The sequence below is a fragment of the Colletotrichum paranaense genome (genome assembly GCF_030867605.1).
Source record: "Colletotrichum paranaense strain IMI 384185 chromosome Unknown Scaffold_1.1, whole genome shotgun sequence".
NCBI lineage: Eukaryota > Fungi > Ascomycota > Sordariomycetes > Glomerellales > Glomerellaceae > Colletotrichum > Colletotrichum paranaense.
In genome coordinates this window covers 2,084,063-2,100,492 of record NW_026848959.1, presented here as the reverse complement: position 1 = coordinate 2,100,492, position 16,430 = coordinate 2,084,063, and the positions used below count along the sequence as shown (strand labels likewise).

Here is a 16,430-nt window from a genome sequence, read left to right as displayed (position 1 = left end):
TGTCCAATGCTGTGTGTCTGGAAATGAAACGAGTACCGGACAATTGGAAAATGGTCGAGCGGCCGGGAAGGGAAGGCAGGAAGGAAAGTGCTGCGCCTGCTGCACCTGTGCCTGCGCCTGCGCCTGTGTTCTGCGTTGCGTTAGGTGAGGCAGCGGTGGTGCGGGAGCGGTGCGGCTTGCGGGTACCGGTGTGGCACGGTAAGCCTAAAAGGTACTTTAGGTCTGCAAGGTGAGGACGGTCAGATAAAATAATAATAGGGGAGGCGACCCCGATTGAGGCTTGTTGTTATGCCACCAAGGTACGCCGTAAGGTAAGGTAAAGGCAATTAATTACTGCAGTTTCGGTCTGCTGCTGCTGCTGCGTTGGTGAGGCAGGCGAACTGGCGACGGGGGTGGCGTGGTTTGCTTTCGTGTTTCCGCAGTGGACAGGCAGGTAGGCAGTGAGTTGAGTGAGGTGTGGCACAATAGAAGATTGGACGGACAGAATGTGGTAACGACTCCGTGGCGAGGTCGATAGACTGCCGGAAATACCTGACAAAATCCTTTCAACTCTCGAGGAGCCAGAGGGATGTACTTGCCGAATGATCAAAAAAGGTCAAGAAGGCGAGGAAATTAATTACAGTCAATAATGAAGTGGTTGGCTTCTGATGGATGGATACTCATTCCGCAAGTTATATTTATTGGCCGAAAAGAGGGGAAAGTAACATCAACAAGACAACTTTTTCCAAGGAAGCATGACAGCACAATGAAAGATGACGGCACCAACAGGATACACGGAACGGCAGTCGGTAGCTTATTTTCTCATTTACTGTCAGTCTCTACATATCCGCATACCTTAACTTACTGCCCCGGCCCAGACTTTCTATCGAATGCATGGATACCTATTCAACTCAAGGGACCTTATTTCAATCGACCCTTCGAGTGCCAGGTAAATATACTAGTGAAAAGGCGATGTGCAAGACGGCTAGTTGCAATGGAAACACAAGGTTGAATCAAGGAATGAGGGTAAACCCTTTCCTCCTTTGCTGGATTTCTCTTTGATTCTTCTTCATTCGCGAGCACCCGGGCGACAGTTGCCGCAGTAAACAGCCTTTCGAGGCCAAGAATGTACACAATATAATAAGCCTGACAGTCTATTACCCCCCACCTTGATGCACATCAACCGACGGGACATGCGCGTGCAAAACCATACGAATGTCCCGTTTGGCTGGCTGGCCTGACACCGAATACCACCTTCACAGCGCGTTCAACGTCAGGGTGCATTGCAGCCCAGGACGTCAGAGTCAAGACGGGCTCACTGCCCACCTCGTGGATGAGACGTGCACAGCCGTCCCTGCGTGACGAGCTCCGAGGGGTAGAGTCAGTCCCATCGCATCATCTTCTTAAGGTAGTTGCAAGATCGGGAGTGTAAATTGAGCCACTTTCTCGAGGTGTCTTATCGGTCGACCTTATCGCACAATCTCGGCTTATCGCTTCCCTGACAGTCACATGCCCGGTCGGGAGTCCACTTGCAAAATGCCCGATTTCATTGCCTACTTACCTCAGCAGGTACTTACATTGAACTCAAGCAACGCAAAGACCGACGAAGTAACGACGTCGAGCCATAAGGTACATACCACCTTTGACCGATGCATGAACTTAGAACCTGACAACGAACTGCGGCTTCATCACGTCATCGAAGTTTTTTTGATCAAATACCTGGATTTCCAACTTCACAGATATTACCACGACCTTTGCCATGGACTCAAGGCATACATACTACCGACAACGGGCTACGCCTCCATCCAGTGTTGTTATCGTACGCCGTACAGCCACAGATGCTTGAGATGCCAACGTCACATATTAGTAGACGTTTAAAATTCGTCCACAGGGCCCAGACCAAGGTTCGGCATAACGACGACACAGCTGCAATTGAGTTGCTCGGGTAGGCTTCGTCAACCTTCCACCGTTTCAACTCGTTCTACAGCAAGCATGGCTGTTGCTGCGATGAACCTATTTTCTGAGCAAGAGGTCACGCGGAGGCTTCGAGTCAGCTCGGGGGGTCGGCAGAGTTTAACCTTGATTCCATGTCATGGCAAGTTGCAGTTGTACCGTAAGCTTGCCTCTGAGGGTTTTATCCAGGCAACTGGCTGACCAAGCTACTACCTCGCAGATAACCGCGATCCGAATCGTGGTCAACAGCATACTTCCCGATGACTATCAGACCGAATCCGGGCCGGTCGTGTTGACAGCAATTCTCGGCAGGACTACCGACCTCAGCAATGCTGCATAGGGTACGAGAAGAGAGTGAAAGTCAGTACGACAGGCCATCACGTTACGGGCAGACGATGCGGGAGACGTCTCTTTATCATTGCCGCAGAGCCTCGGACTGACTTTTGCAGGCTTGGCTGCAACGTCCAAGCATTTGGAATTTGAAATCAGCTTCGACCATCGCCAAGTCTGGACGCCAACTCTCAAGCGTACCTGAGTCAAACATCGTCCCAGGCGCGGATTTTGCATTTCGCATTCTTGATTGATCGTCCTCTCGGCGTAAACGCCCAGCAAAGTCTAACAATGTTATTGAAACGACACGTGTTGAGCCGTCGCAAGATTTTGCCGACGTCCTCATGCCAACCGCCTCAGAGCCTCTCGTTCGGATCACATATCGCCCTGAGATGAAGCGCCAGACCCTGCATTTTCGGATTGTGGAGGATAGCACGTGTCTCGACTCTTTTAATAGCAAAAGAAAGATTGACTTTCCAAGGCGCACGACGGATGAGCCGAATCCAGGGATGCGATGTCGCGGGGCTCTGCCCGGTGGGGGAGAGCCGAGACATGGCCAGTGGCCACACCCGCGCGGCCGGAATGGCGGCGGGCAACGGAGATGATTTGGTCTGGAACCTGCCGCGGAAGCAGCTTCTTCACCGACAAACGGCAAACGGCATGGCGACCGACCAGGCCTTTGGCGGCAGCTCCGAGCTGTCGCCATATTCACGCACTGATATCGAATCACAAACATGATCTACAGCATCTGCAAACATCGAATTGCGTAATGTGCTGCACTTTGACACCATTACAGTGGAAATACGCCCTTACTGCGGCACCAAACGTCGGATGTGCGGTACGAGCTGCTTGCATCCCCAGAATTCGGTAACGTTTCTCGTACTCGAACGCGCACGCAGTGGTTCACTTCGAAGTTTTGTCAGCAGGATTGCAATAAGCGAGGTGCAATAAGTAATGGCAGCATCCCCGAGAGCGACGTCCCAAAAGTCTTGGCGGTGTTCGAGCAGGGGAGCATCAACATGCCTATTCAACATCTCGAGACGAACAAGCGGAGAGAGACGCGCCAACTCCGGGACACGACAGCCTGATGATGGAAGACCGATGACGACTGATGGAGTTTGGAGTATGATCTTATTGAAACCTGCCAGGGCATCGAGAAACCCGCGCTGGTGACCATCACATTCGTGCGGTCGGAAAACACTCGTACCACAGACCGGCCCCGATAACGTTGAGGTGGTCTCAACTGTACCTGGGACAAGCGAAAGAGAGATGTATGGACCATCTGGTACATCGCATTGTAGCCAAGTCACAATGTTGATTCGATATTGCCTGCGGCTCTTGGCAATTCGATCTACAAACGGGCCAGCTGACAACTTGAGCCCTCCGTCAGGGATCGACAGGTACACACACACAACTGGGGCTATCTGCAAGCCTAGCCAAGGAAATTTGGAAGTAACGGTCGAGATTTCAAGATTTCCGAAGCGCTGATCAATGCAAGTTGTTGTTCCTATACCCGCTGTTCGGAAGGTGAGGAGCAGCATCCTTTGATTCGGAGACAACGGGAGCCCTACATACGCCGCGGCTCATCCTCGTGGGCCGAGTTACTGGTCCAACTTCCGACAATAACATCTCCCGGATTCCAGATTACCTTATTTCGGGTCTGGGATGTCATGGTGGATACGATGAGCTCACAAAGACCGGACCCGAGTCTAGAAGCAATCGATAATTCGATATCATCGAAGCGAAGAGACAAGCGAGCGATGTTTGTCTGCAGAGTCGCATCGTGTCGGGGGATGCGCCCCTCCTCGAATTTCCAAGTTCACGGCGGTGTCGGGGGCCGAAGTGGACTGATGGAGGAGGAGCCTAGGAGGGGGCTTCGTCGAATATCGCTTACCAACATCAACAGGCCGAAAGGTCCTGAGCATCGCAGCAGTTTGACGCTTGTTGGCGGTTTGTCCCACCAGCGCATCGAAGCCAACGTTGAGCACAACCGCAGGTCCACCCTGACCTGTCAAGATTCGAGAGGACTACCACGGTCCACGGTTCACAGGCAGGCAGAGGAACAACCAGCAAATGCATGCCTGTCTACTGCCTGTCATTCAGGTCGATACAGGGCAAATAGGCTAGATGTCAGCCGTACTTTGTTATTATGGGATGGGATGGCGGCGCAGGGGACCACGGGCGGCTGTTGAAGCAGCATTCGTCACCTCATCCGTCTTTCGCGGCGTCTCCAAGTGGCCCCTGTTCGGCCGGGGCCTCCCAGGCCAACCACGACTTGGGCGAATCTAAGACTGGCCTCATCCCTGCATGTCTCGAGACGCACGACTTGTCAAGGGCCGTCGATGTTTCATCCGTTGTCATGTCCAAGTCTACAGCCAATCAAATACAAATACAACCTCCACGCCGCGCCGTTTCAAAGTTCCCGATTGGGTCGTCACTTTTTCTGCTCGACGACATCCTCGTCGATGGCTTCGCCCATGGCCCACGCTGCACGCACCACGCCTTCTCTGCCTTGGTGGGGGCAGCAGTTGAACCCCCTTTCAGCCGCGCGAAAAAAAAATCAGCCCTTCGCCTCCATCATCGGCCTTGTCAATGTATACCACCCATGGACCATGGCATAATTATTGCTATCCATTAATCTATCTCAATCACAGTACCCTCACCGCTGGGAACCTCTCGGTCACTATCCTGTCTCTAGCTTTGCCAGGTTCTTTCATCCATCGGCTCGGTTAAGACTCATTGGCAGGGACGTGCCAGTCATGCTCTAGGGCTGGCCACATGCAGAAGGTATCCCAAAGTATTCGTATCGAGAGTCTGAGCATTGTGACAATAACATTGAGGATCCAAGGGATTATAATAATGGCATATTCGCGTATGACAAGGCGATCAACTGATGCGATGCAAGTCAGTCTTGCACAGGCACTGATGCAGCGGGGCCAAGCCTGCCATTACTCACGCACATTGTCGTCGACTTTAGACCGATGTTGGTTGCTATCCCTTCCAGATGGCGTGGTACGGCCAAACATTCCACAGTATCCAAACGGACGGGAAACGAAGCTGAAGCGCGCCGTCGTCAGCTATACGGTCAAAAGGAAGGTTGAAAGCGTACAGAAAGCACAACGTGAGGCTGCGGAATGCCCTCCCGCATCCCGAAAAGGCCGTATCGCTGCATCTTCAGCAGTCGGACTACCTAACAGTGACACTCGCTCGGTGGACCGTGTATTGTCTGCCTGTCTCCTAGGAAGGGGCTGTTTGGAGTCTCTGACTGGTTTCTAATCGCACGCTGAAAAGGCTTGGCTGTTAGACAAACCATACAATGTACAGCCACGGGCAGGCAATGGTGCAGTAGTACACCACAGCCGTTGTGTGCGACTACGCGGATACAACGTTGAGTAACTCAGCCTTGGCCTTGCATAATCCTGATACGCATGCACAATAACGCAGCAAATGTCCGCCAGCAAGCCACCGCTATTCGTGTGAACCTGGGATCTATGGATCCCGAGAGCGCATGGGAGATCGCTCCATTCCGAGATGGGAGGCTCCCGAGATTGAACGAACGTGCGCGGCCTTTTTGGCTCCTCTCTCGTGCGACATAGCCTAAAAGATTGGCAACGCTGTCGACGCACGCCAGATTACGAAAGACATGCGGGAAATAATTAGAGGGAGTGGACGGTGCTTTATTGAGCTAAACTCCAAGGGGAGTATCTCTCGTCTGAGTCGTCTCTCAATCTGCTCATCCTCCCAAAGCGGAGACAACCATTCGAACTTTGAATCACCAGCAGGCACTGAGACTCTGAGACAGGCCTCCCGAACGAACTATGAATGCCACGATAGGTGTCAGAGTTCATCGCAGCCGGGCCTCCAGATTGAGTGCTAGATACCCTATCGAGCCGCGTAGGCAACGGCGGATAGAGTCGAAGCCGTCATGCGGATCGTGCGGGCAGCCTGCCGCTCTCACTTTCGCCTCATTTCGGGGCAGCGGGGTGGTTTGACCTTAATCGGCCCAGCGAACGGCTCTGCCCCGGCCGACGATCTCCTTGCGGCTCGAAATGAAGTCGACGTCGGAAGTTTACGCACGGCAAAGTTAATTTCACTACAGAACTCCTACCACGGTACTCTGTAAAGGAATGCGTCGAGTACAGCCTCGGTGGTTGTCGTCCAAAGGGGGGGGGGGGTTCGCTGACTTACCATTCGGTCTGGGCGCATTAACGTCGAAAATAGGGTAGAGGGCGGAGCAACCTTGCCGATCGACTCTGAGCAAGGAACCTTGCAACATCTAGGAGCTGGATATTGTGCCAGCCGGCGTCCAATAGATGAAATGTCTTGATCGTGTAGTGTAAGACATTCAACAATGAAGTGTCGAATACGAACCGATGCCACGGGTCATAGAGACGTTGCGGGCTATTGTGTCACTAGACATTACCACTTACAGATACCTACAGTATTCGTACCGTCGACAAGACGAGACGTCCTACATGCATCCTACCTAGTTAAGCCTTGTTGCTTGTTTGGCCCCTGGGGGAGTCTCGAAGACAACCGACGCTGCACGACGGGAGATGGCCTTGGCGCGTTCCCTCTGACCTTCTTTTTTGGGTTCCTGCGACGAGAGATCGTCAAGATTTCCCACCGAATGCTGCGCTGCACTGGGCTGGGGAAAGCAACATGTCTGACAGATGGGGTGCAGTGGTGGCAGCAACATCAGCAGGGGGGATGAGATGTCTGAGGCTGAGGGGGGCAGGCGGTGGTGTTTGCAACTCGGACGACAACGACGACCACGGCCGGCCTGCGCTCACTCTTCTGGTCCGTTCTCCGCATTGCCCTTTCGATTCCCACGGCATGCCAAAACGATACCACAGACGTCCGTCAATCTCCCGCGACAATCCCAAGTCTAACCCCAGGCTTGGGGAGAGGGAGGGAGGGGAGGGCACGGTTTCAACGGTTTCGTGAGCTTGGGCGAAGGACCTCCTCGAGGGTCGCATTCGACCAAACGTCACTGAAGAGACGGCGGCGTTGGAATTGTTTACGTTTCTGCATGACGCCTAATCCTTTTGACGCGGCATGTACTGATGAGGATCGGCTTTGCTTCTTGCGCATTGAATGGCGATATCTACAGACTGCGTGTTCATTGTTTGACGGTGGCTAAGCAGGCCAGGATGCACACGTTGTGTTACATTGACGTCGTCGATTAGCCAGTCGGTGTCTGTTATTTGTTGTGGGGGAAGGAGTGGAAAGCATCACGGCGCATGGCCTTTACCGTTACACGATGTTGGCCAAGCCGCAAGTCACGAGTGGTGAGAGGTAAGTTGAGTTATGCTCACGTCAAGATCGGGGCCTCCGTGCGTCGCCCTGACGCCCCCCGTCCCGTGCTAGGTGCCTCGGAGCAGATGGAGTTAAGGTAGGTTTGCTAATGCTCAGTCGTACCGTTGCTCGTGTACGGATGAGAGGGACAGCAAGAGAAAAGCACATGGGAGGTCAGGGATGCCAAGAAAGAGGGGACGGCACACGGCAGTCGGTAGTGACGGCGGCGACATCGTCACGATGGTTGACGAGATTAGAAAAGCTTCAGCCCCCCCCCCCCCGGGATGAGTGGGTACAAACTGGACCAGTCGATGACGGGGGACCCCACGAATAAGAGACATGATGAAGCTCGAGGGGGTGGGAAGAGGTACAGTAGGGGCAGGAGAAGAGGACTGGATGACGGGTCGACAAAGTGAAGGCTGCAGATGCAAAGCGTATCTGTACATGATGGCTGCATCCATGGGTTTACAAGCATGGCCCGGGGTTGGAACTTGGGAGAGTACGATTATGAGGGTTGCACAAGTTTGGAGATTTGTATATCAGAGACTCTGACGTTTGTACAATATGAGGAGAAAGGAGGGGATATGGACGACGCATGCCCAGAGGTACAGCGTAGAGTCAAGACATCTGCTGACGAGGAGAGTCTCGACGAGACTCACGAGAGCGCTGACGGAGACAAGGCCAAGAAGCCCAAGACTGTTTGATGAGGGCATCGACTCGGGCGATACTATGTAGGGGGCATACGATTCACAAGAGGGAGGGTCTAGGTCGAGAATCTGAACTGCTCAGCGGTCTAACTTGACTGCTGAGCAAGCAGGCAGGTTCAGGGTCGAGGGACTGACAGACACCTTGCCACAGGTCCATACGGACAAAGTACCGTCAGTTCGCGAGGCCTGACATGGTGCTTGACTTGACAGCTTCAAGGCCACCTACCCTAGCCTGGCAGCAAAGCTGAGGTAAGGGGGCTTTGCGGACTAGAGCCAGACCGGGATGGCTGCGGTCCAGAGAGGTGACGGGACAAGACCGGCTGATTATTCGAGTCCAGACAGACTGCCAGAGAGTGCGTGCAACTTGATACTGGGACAAGCAAACGGCGACTCGCGGATAGCAACAAGCAAGGAAAAGGCGAGAAAAGGGCTGCAAGGCACAGATGCTTGCTGAGATAAGGTACGGTTACAGCAACCTCGACGGTAAAACTCCGAAGAGACGGCGACTGAGACTGGGCAACGTGGGCAGCCGACGTGGACCATTCTGTGGAGCACTGGAGCCTTTTCCAAGGTGAAGCTCGACCATGGAGGACAACAACGACGATGAGGAAGCTGACAATGGAGCCCTCTTTCCTTTTTTCTGCGATGAGGCGCTGAACTTGGACGTTACAGATTTAGTCGAAATGACAGGGTCGAAACCGGCGCTAGTGGAGGGGAGAGGAAAGGACGACGGAGCCCTGGAGGGGAGGATCGACTTTTGCCAGGGCCTACCAATCCAGGATGGGCAGGACCAAGGGGGTGAATAATAAGAGGGGCGGCCTTGTTTGACTTGGCACGGCCAACGAGAAGCGCGCTTGGCTGCCGCAGCGCCCAAAAGGGGAACCGCTACGGCTTGACGCTTTCCCCATTGCGAGGTTAGTCTCCGTGACGAGCGAGAGAGCACGTACCATTTAATTGGGGGTACGTACTATGATCCTGGGTTGGACACCTGCCAGTTTTCCCAGGGGAGGGAAGAAAGGAGAGACAGAGGGCAGGTACCTACCTTACGGGGTAAGGTAGGCGCCCCCACTAAATGTCTCTTGTTCCTGCCTTGATAACCTAGCCACGACGATGGAAAAATGAAGAACCAGAACCACCCGGTGGAGGAAGGAGGCAAATAGGTAGGTATACAACATGAGAAAATTTTGGGTTGAGACAGACAAACGCAAAGCGTGGAAAGAACCTAATAGAATCAGAAGAAGCAACGATGCGCATTGTCACAGGTTTGTGCTGGCACTGAGACCTTCATGATCCGAGAGACGGGGAGAGCCAACCATATGGCATGAGCCCATCTCTCTCACACACACGCCGTACATCTGCACACACAATCCGACCTTTTCCCCCATTGTTGGTTCGCCGCGATGGATGGATGGATGGGATCGGGTGGTCAGCGAGCCAGATTCAACAGTTTTCTTCCGTCAGTCACAGACACTGACAGCACCGTCTGACCGCCCAAGAGACCGCGAGGCAGTGAGGCACAGAGAGAGAAGAGGCGCAGGTGAACGGAGAGGCGGCGGTTTGCAGCGGACGCCGTTCCCTTGAAAAACGGCGCCTCTGCCGCTCTTGTGGCGTCTCTTTTGATTACCCTGCGGTTAAGGGAGTGAGACAACACCCAACTGGGTAGGTCCAGAACCTTCAGCGCCATTTGCCATGGAGCACTAACAGAAAATATGCCACAAATTTCCCAGTTCTCGCCGATGGCTGGAACGGTTGGCAGTCGGGTGCCGCAAGTCTTGCGACGGCGCCCCGGGAATGGACCCTGTGTGCCTACCTGTGTAACTGTGTACCTGGGGGGATGTGGTAAATCTCAATCACCACCCAATCGAACTGTGGCGTGCCGCCGTACGTGAGTCGAAGCCAACAGCCAACAGCCAACAGCCAACAACGCCAACGCCACTATCCATCCACCATTGGATCTATCCATCCATCCCGCCGACTGCCGCCGTGTGGTATTCTGTACCTTGCCTTAGTGCGGTCCCTCCACCCCGGGACGCGCATGCCCTTCATTGTTTGAATTCGTACGTCACCTACGTACAACAGTGTGGTGTTTTCATACTTTCTACCGCCCGACGGCGATTTACCGTGGATACCAACGATGGAACAAAGCAGAAAAAAAAGATCAATATTGGAAAAACAATAACATGGCATGGCCCATACTGCGTACAATTCGGGGAGAAGCATCAGTCAGTCGACTTTATCCACAAGTCCACAAGCACCCACCCCGGTCGTCAGTCCCCTTCCGACGACCAGAAAAAGGTGAAGCACAAGCCTTGATTGAGACTAGTGCCAAGAACGGCCCTGGGACTTTCCTCCCGAGAGTAAAATGTGTGGGTAATCGGTCTGAACCTCCTGACTTCCCTTTTGCTCTCTTCGCCTACTACAGTCTCTGGCATACGGAGGATGAGGGTTAGGTTACCTCGCAGCAGTGGTGATACGGAAACGGAGTCGTAAGAAGCAGGAGTCGACGTGTCTGCCACAGAGTGTGCACAATGCCAAACTGCCGCCACGCCATGCTGCTACTCGTCTTCCCTCCCCATGCTCACTCTATCGCGTAGTATGTAGCGTAATGCCATGCACAGGCTGGGCGGCGTGGCACCGGCACCGATATTGCCAAAAAGTCGCGGCTTTTCGCATCAACCCCAAATGGGAGCCAAGCCCTCGGTGCACGGATATTTCGGTACGTATCCCCTTTTCCTCAGACACGCGCAGGCTTCGCAGGCTGGCGGCAGCACCGCTGGGCAGTGTGCGCTGGGGCGCTGGGCGCTGGGCAGAGTCTCCAGGTCGTCTCCAGGTCCTAGGTCCAGCCCACCTTCGCCGATACGTACCTTTTCTCCCTCCTTGCTGCCCCCCGTCTTCCCCGTCCGTCACCATTTCTCTCCCGTCGCCTCTCCCAATTCCCGCTGGTCACTGGATCGAAGTCTTCGCCGTCGTCTAATTGTCCCGTCTTTTCTCGTCCCTTTCTCGGCTTCTACTCCTTGTTCTGCCGCAGATGTTGCCCAGAGCCTCGAATGCCCGTCCACTTTTTTTTGTGCAGAATTCGAGATGCCGTATTCATCAGGTACCTTGACGTTATTCACTTGTGCTGAGCACTGTCTGTCGTCTGCCCCGTCTGGCCTCAGTCTCGGCCTGTCTCTTTTGCATCTTTTCTCTCTCCCCTCACGATCCTACAATGAGGCAGTGAGAGTGAGACAGCATAGAGAATAACATATTTTACGAATGTTCTCGCTACCGAATACAGACACCTCGGGGCCAGTACCTCGTCCGTCGTTCGTTCTCTTGTCCTTGTCCAGTCTCTCTCTGCAGCATCCATCCATCCATCCATCCATCCATCCAGACAATGTCGCAAAGGTACATCCTCGCGTGGTCCACTCACACACGCCACACACCCCTCCAGGACCCAAAGACCACACCTCAGGGCCCCAGGTCAAGGTCAAGGTCAAGGTCGAGCACCAAAGCACACCAAGCAAGCACACACGCACATGGAGACACGCACAAGTGACAAACCTGGGCCAGGGACTCCGTACGGACAGGCTACAAGGTACGGATGCTGAGAGCAGGTACCTGGATTCATGTACCGCTGACACCCCCGGTCATCTTCCCTCCTTGTATGTACCTTACCTTATCCCCCTACTCCTGGGTACTCCTACTACCTAGTCCCAATATCCGTACTCCCTGCTTCCTCCCGTCCCCTTCTTTTTTCATCGTCCGTCGTTATACTTAAGTTACTGTCCACAACCTCTCCATCTTGCCCAGCTGTGCTTGGCTTTCCGTCTCTTACTTCTTCTTGCTCCGTCTCTCTCTCTATTCTTTCCCATCCTCCATAAATCTCTTCTTTTAGTCTATCCTCATCCTCACGTTCATCCGTGTGGCCGGTTAGCTAAATACCAAACAACCTACCGCCTCTTTCCGCTTCTTCGACTACTCTTTTATTACACCTTGTTTCAACTTGGTAACGGCAGCTTTTTATCGCATTGGAAAAGATTTGAGAAAAAAGTAAACAAGGGCTTTGTGTCGTGACTGGTATCCGAATCCTTCTTGGTTGCTCCTTCTCTCAGCATTTCTCGCTCGCACTCATTCGCGCCTTCCCAACCTCATCGAGTCACTCTCTCGCTCGCACCTTCCGTGCCGAACCTCCCAACCTCGACGACAAGAACTCGTTCTTTCCTCGTCAACCACCGCCACAAATTAAAAAAGTAGACCAGCGGTCTCGGCACTTTTTTCTTCTTCATCAGTACTTTTTATTTGACGACCTCTTCGACGACGACGAGCTAGTTCTCTCCCGTATCCTCTCTTTATTTAAATATCAACAACCTCACCGTATCTACATACACCACCAAACCCCCTCGAATTAACCGCCCAACATGGTTCGCGCTACCGCTCTCATCGCAGCCGTGCTGCCCGCCGCTCTCGCCGCTCCTTTCGGCCTCAGCAACAGCGGCGCTTCCACCAACGACTCTGGCTCCTTCATGGGCGTTCCCATCTCTAACCTCAACGCCGCCGACCTGATTCCCAATAAGTACATTGTCGTCTACAACAACACCTTTGACGATGATGCCATTACCTCCAAGATGTCCTCGTTCGCTGCCTCCATCAAGAAGCGCAACATTGGCAAGCGTTCCCTTGACGGCCGCTCCCTCAGCACCTCTACCCGCAACTTCAAGATGAACGCGTGGCGCGCCACCGTTATGGAGGCTGATGACTCCATGATCATGAGCGTCATGAACGCCGAGGAGGTTGCCTACGTCGAGCAGGATGCCAAGGTCAAGATCTCCGCCACCGTCTCCCAGACCAACGCTCCCCCCGGCCTTGTCCGCATGTCTCACGCCGCTGCCGGTGAGGCTGGCTACGTCTTTGACCAGACAGGAGGTGACGGTATCACTGCCTACATCGTCGACACCGGTATCCTTACCACCCACTCCGAGTTCCAGGGCCGTGCTACCTTTGGCGCCAACTTCATCAACAACGTTGTAAGTACCAGGAATCGTCTTGAGAGTGAGTGAGTAAGATGAGAGGCTAATGAAAAATACCAGGACACTGATGAGAACGGACACGGCTCCCACGTTGCTGGTACCATCGGTGGTCAGACTTTCGGTGTTGCCAAGAACGTCAACCTCATTGGCGTCAAGGTTCTTGATGGCGATGGTGCTGGCTCCAACTCTGGTGTTCTCGATGGCATGCAGTTCGGTAAGTTTCAACAGCCCCACAGTTTAACCTATGCAAATTTCCGAAGCTAACATCACCAAAAGTCATTGACGACGTCGCCAAGAAGAACCTCACTGGCAAGGCTGTTATGAACATGTCTCTTGGTGGCTCTGCTTCCGCTGCTGTCAACCGCGCTATCCAGGCTCTCAACAACGCTGGCATCGTCCCCGTCGTCGCTGCCGGAAACGAGAACCAGGATGCTGCCAACACCTCGCCCGCTTCCGCCCCCAACGCCATCACTGTCGGTGCCATTGATGCTCGCAACGACCGCAAGGCCTCCTTCTCCAACTTCGGCACTGTCGTCGACATCTTCGCCCCCGGTGTCAACATTCTCTCTGTCGGCATCACCTCGGATACCGCCACCAACACCCTGTCCGGTACCTCCATGGCCTCCCCTCACGTTGCTGGCCTTGCCGCCTACCTGATGGGTCTTGAGGGCCTCAACACCGTCAAGGCTGTTACCGACCGCATGCTCGCTCTCGCCACCGCCTCTGGTGCCTCTGTCCAGCGCAACACGGCTGGCACCACCAACCTGATTGCCAACAACGGACAGCTCTAGAAGTTCTGCCCTGATGGTAAATGCCCCAATGTGTTCCGCGTTGGTGGATTCTTTTAGCGTTTCTTTCATTGGAAACCTCAAAAGGCATGATGGCGTCACGTTGACTTTTTCGACACGTTTTCCTTGGTTTAATAAGTGATTCTCCCCCCATGTGTTTTTATATTCGAGGGGGAGATGAACACAAATTCACGGCATTTTAGAGGATACCCAGTCATTCGCACACATCACTGCATTGGCGCGCGGCCTGGACCAGCAAGCAAAGCACAAGCCTTCACCATCCAAGATGGGATACCTGGGGTTTCCGGGTGTCTGTCGGATGGTTTCAATTGTATGTAAAAGGAGAGAGAGAAGACACACAAAGCAAGAAAGAGAGGGCCTTCAAACCCGCATTTCGAGGACAAAAAACAGGCTCAAAAGAAAAAAGACCCCAAAAGAGTAGAAAAACCCTCGACGGGCTGGTTCCCCCGTACCACTTCATCAGGACTCGAAAATTCATTCTGTCTTGGGTTTTCCTATAACTCTTTTCTTTCCTCTTCGCTTTTCTCTCTAAAACCTGTTTTCTTGAACATTTTTCTGGTTTCGTTTGAGACCAAAAAATCACATTGTATTTAAGACAGAGATTCTCGAAATGAGATCTTGGTAATGAGAGCAGACAGCTACGGACTATTCACTTTCACGTTCAAACAAATTACTCTGCCTTGCGACTTGACTTGATACTGACTTTGCCTTGTGAGTAAGTGAGTGTATCAACGTGTCCAGCGATGATAGCCCTTCGACACGCACACCCTATGCTAGTTCTGATGGTATCACCTGCCCCTGGTGAATGACAATGGTTTGCAGCGCTATCATCACGTCACCTGACCTCGATATCCACATAACCTAGGTGACGTCGAAGGAGGAAGGCGATGGCAGTTATGTATCTCATCAAATAGATTACACGTCAACAAGCAGGAAACCTTATCTGCGCAACCTACTACATCTGACGATTTTAGGTGATTAATCAATTTACAATTGTCTCTTCCCCAACTCTACATACGGACCCAGCGGCTTCCTGGCGGACTCCTTTCCAGTGAACGCAAACAGAGTCAACGTCAACATTAGACTTCTACAGGTAGGTGATATGAAGAGGTGTATTGTTCGGCCTGATCCTTGCGACAAAAGGACTGGTAGAAAACCCAAAACGCGAATGACGCCATGACATATTCCGGACAGTTGGGGCAATTTGGTGGGAAAAGAACATTCGCAACTCCCCGAGGAGGGGAGGAAAGGAAGGAGTACCTAAAGGCGGACAAGAATCATGGGCGAGAATTGTCGTGGTGGAGGGTGGTGTGCGTGAAGGTTTGTGTTTCTCGCGTTTTGGAGATTAAGGTATACGAGGGATGGGATGAACTTGGCGTAGTGCCTTCCCTCTCGCATCTGCTATGTGTTGTTTCCTCTCTACACGGTGCTTCCCGAAGACTGAGGTGCTTTACTGCGTGCCACTGCGTGCCGTTATCCGTTATCCGAGGGCCGTGGAAGCGAAAGATGGAAGATTGATGTCGCACATGATGGGACGGACATGATGCCTTTCCCGATTCGTTCTCAGTAAGATGGTGCTTTGGCATCTGCGCGGATGACGGGTTCCGAAACTAGGTTCCATGGGGGGATTCTTTTTCCCTCCCTCCCCCCCTTCCTTCTTAACCTTCTTTTTTGGGTGTTGGGGGAGACTGAATAGAGTTGGCGAGGATGGTAGGAGATGGGATGGAGGTGCGAGTGCGTCAGAGGCACCCATTCACTACACTCACACATGTTTATTTCTGATGGCTGTGAGATGAGGTAAGATGCGAGGGAAAAGCATGTGGTCAGCTCAAAGGACCGACGTACAGTCCTACACCCACCGCACGCGGGCGGATTCGTCTCATCTCCAACACACACGCACAGAAGCACGAATTAGAGATGCGTCCTTGCTCGTTTGTGGTCCGGCGTCCGAAGGGGAAAAAAGGTAAGGGAAACGGAGAAACGGAATAGGAAAGGGGATGACTTTCTTCAGCAGTACGCCCGGGAGCCCATTGTTCTACGTTCACGTTTCGGGGATAGGTGTTCGGGACCGGGTGGGAAAGGGAAGGGGAGATGCGAGATCCGACGACCTGTGAAAAGTCCAATACGAGAACGAGAGGCAATGGGAATGACTGTGCTGTAGAAGAGGGTGCCTGCATTCACTCATCGTCACAAATTTGAAGCCATCTACGTCCCAGATACCTGCCATTGGCGTGGTGATCGACCGCTCTCGCAAACACGCCTTTACAAGAAGGACGAGCCAAGAGCAGGGCATGTACAAATAATGCTATAGTATTGACAAATACCAGATATATACAAATGTCTTG

General features: G+C 53.1%; 4 protein-coding genes across 4 annotated transcripts; 3 read left to right on the top strand and 1 right to left on the bottom strand.

Moving 5' to 3' along the window:
- Window positions 1-3,071: 3,071 nt before the first annotated feature.
- Window positions 3,072-3,803, bottom strand: CPAR01_00760 (uncharacterized protein; the record flags this gene model as incomplete). The annotated part of the gene is made up of 1 exon (XM_060485050.1): window positions 3,072-3,803. The coding sequence occupies one exon, from the start codon at window positions 3,801-3,803 to the stop codon at window positions 3,072-3,074; it is 732 nt and encodes a 243-aa protein (XP_060355907.1).
- Window positions 3,804-4,411: 608 nt separating this feature from the next.
- Window positions 4,412-4,900, top strand: CPAR01_00759 (uncharacterized protein; the record flags this gene model as incomplete). The annotated part of the gene is made up of 1 exon (XM_060485049.1): window positions 4,412-4,900. One exon carries the CDS (start codon window positions 4,412-4,414, stop codon window positions 4,898-4,900), a length of 489 nt encoding a protein of 162 aa, XP_060355906.1.
- A 6,049-nt stretch (window positions 4,901-10,949) lies between these two features.
- Window positions 10,950-11,510, top strand: CPAR01_00758 (uncharacterized protein; the record flags this gene model as incomplete). Its single annotated transcript, XM_060485048.1, has 2 exons — window positions 10,950-10,983; window positions 11,044-11,510. The coding sequence occupies 2 exons, from the start codon at window positions 10,950-10,952 to the stop codon at window positions 11,508-11,510; spliced, it is 501 nt and encodes a 166-aa protein (XP_060355905.1).
- A 1,157-nt stretch (window positions 11,511-12,667) lies between these two features.
- On the top strand, window positions 12,668-14,067 carry CPAR01_00757 (subtilase; the record flags this gene model as incomplete). Its single annotated transcript, XM_060485047.1, has 3 exons — window positions 12,668-13,273; window positions 13,337-13,490; window positions 13,553-14,067. 3 exons carry the CDS (start codon window positions 12,668-12,670, stop codon window positions 14,065-14,067), a joined length of 1,275 nt encoding a protein of 424 aa, XP_060355904.1.
- Between the last annotated feature and the right edge of the window lie 2,363 nt (window positions 14,068-16,430).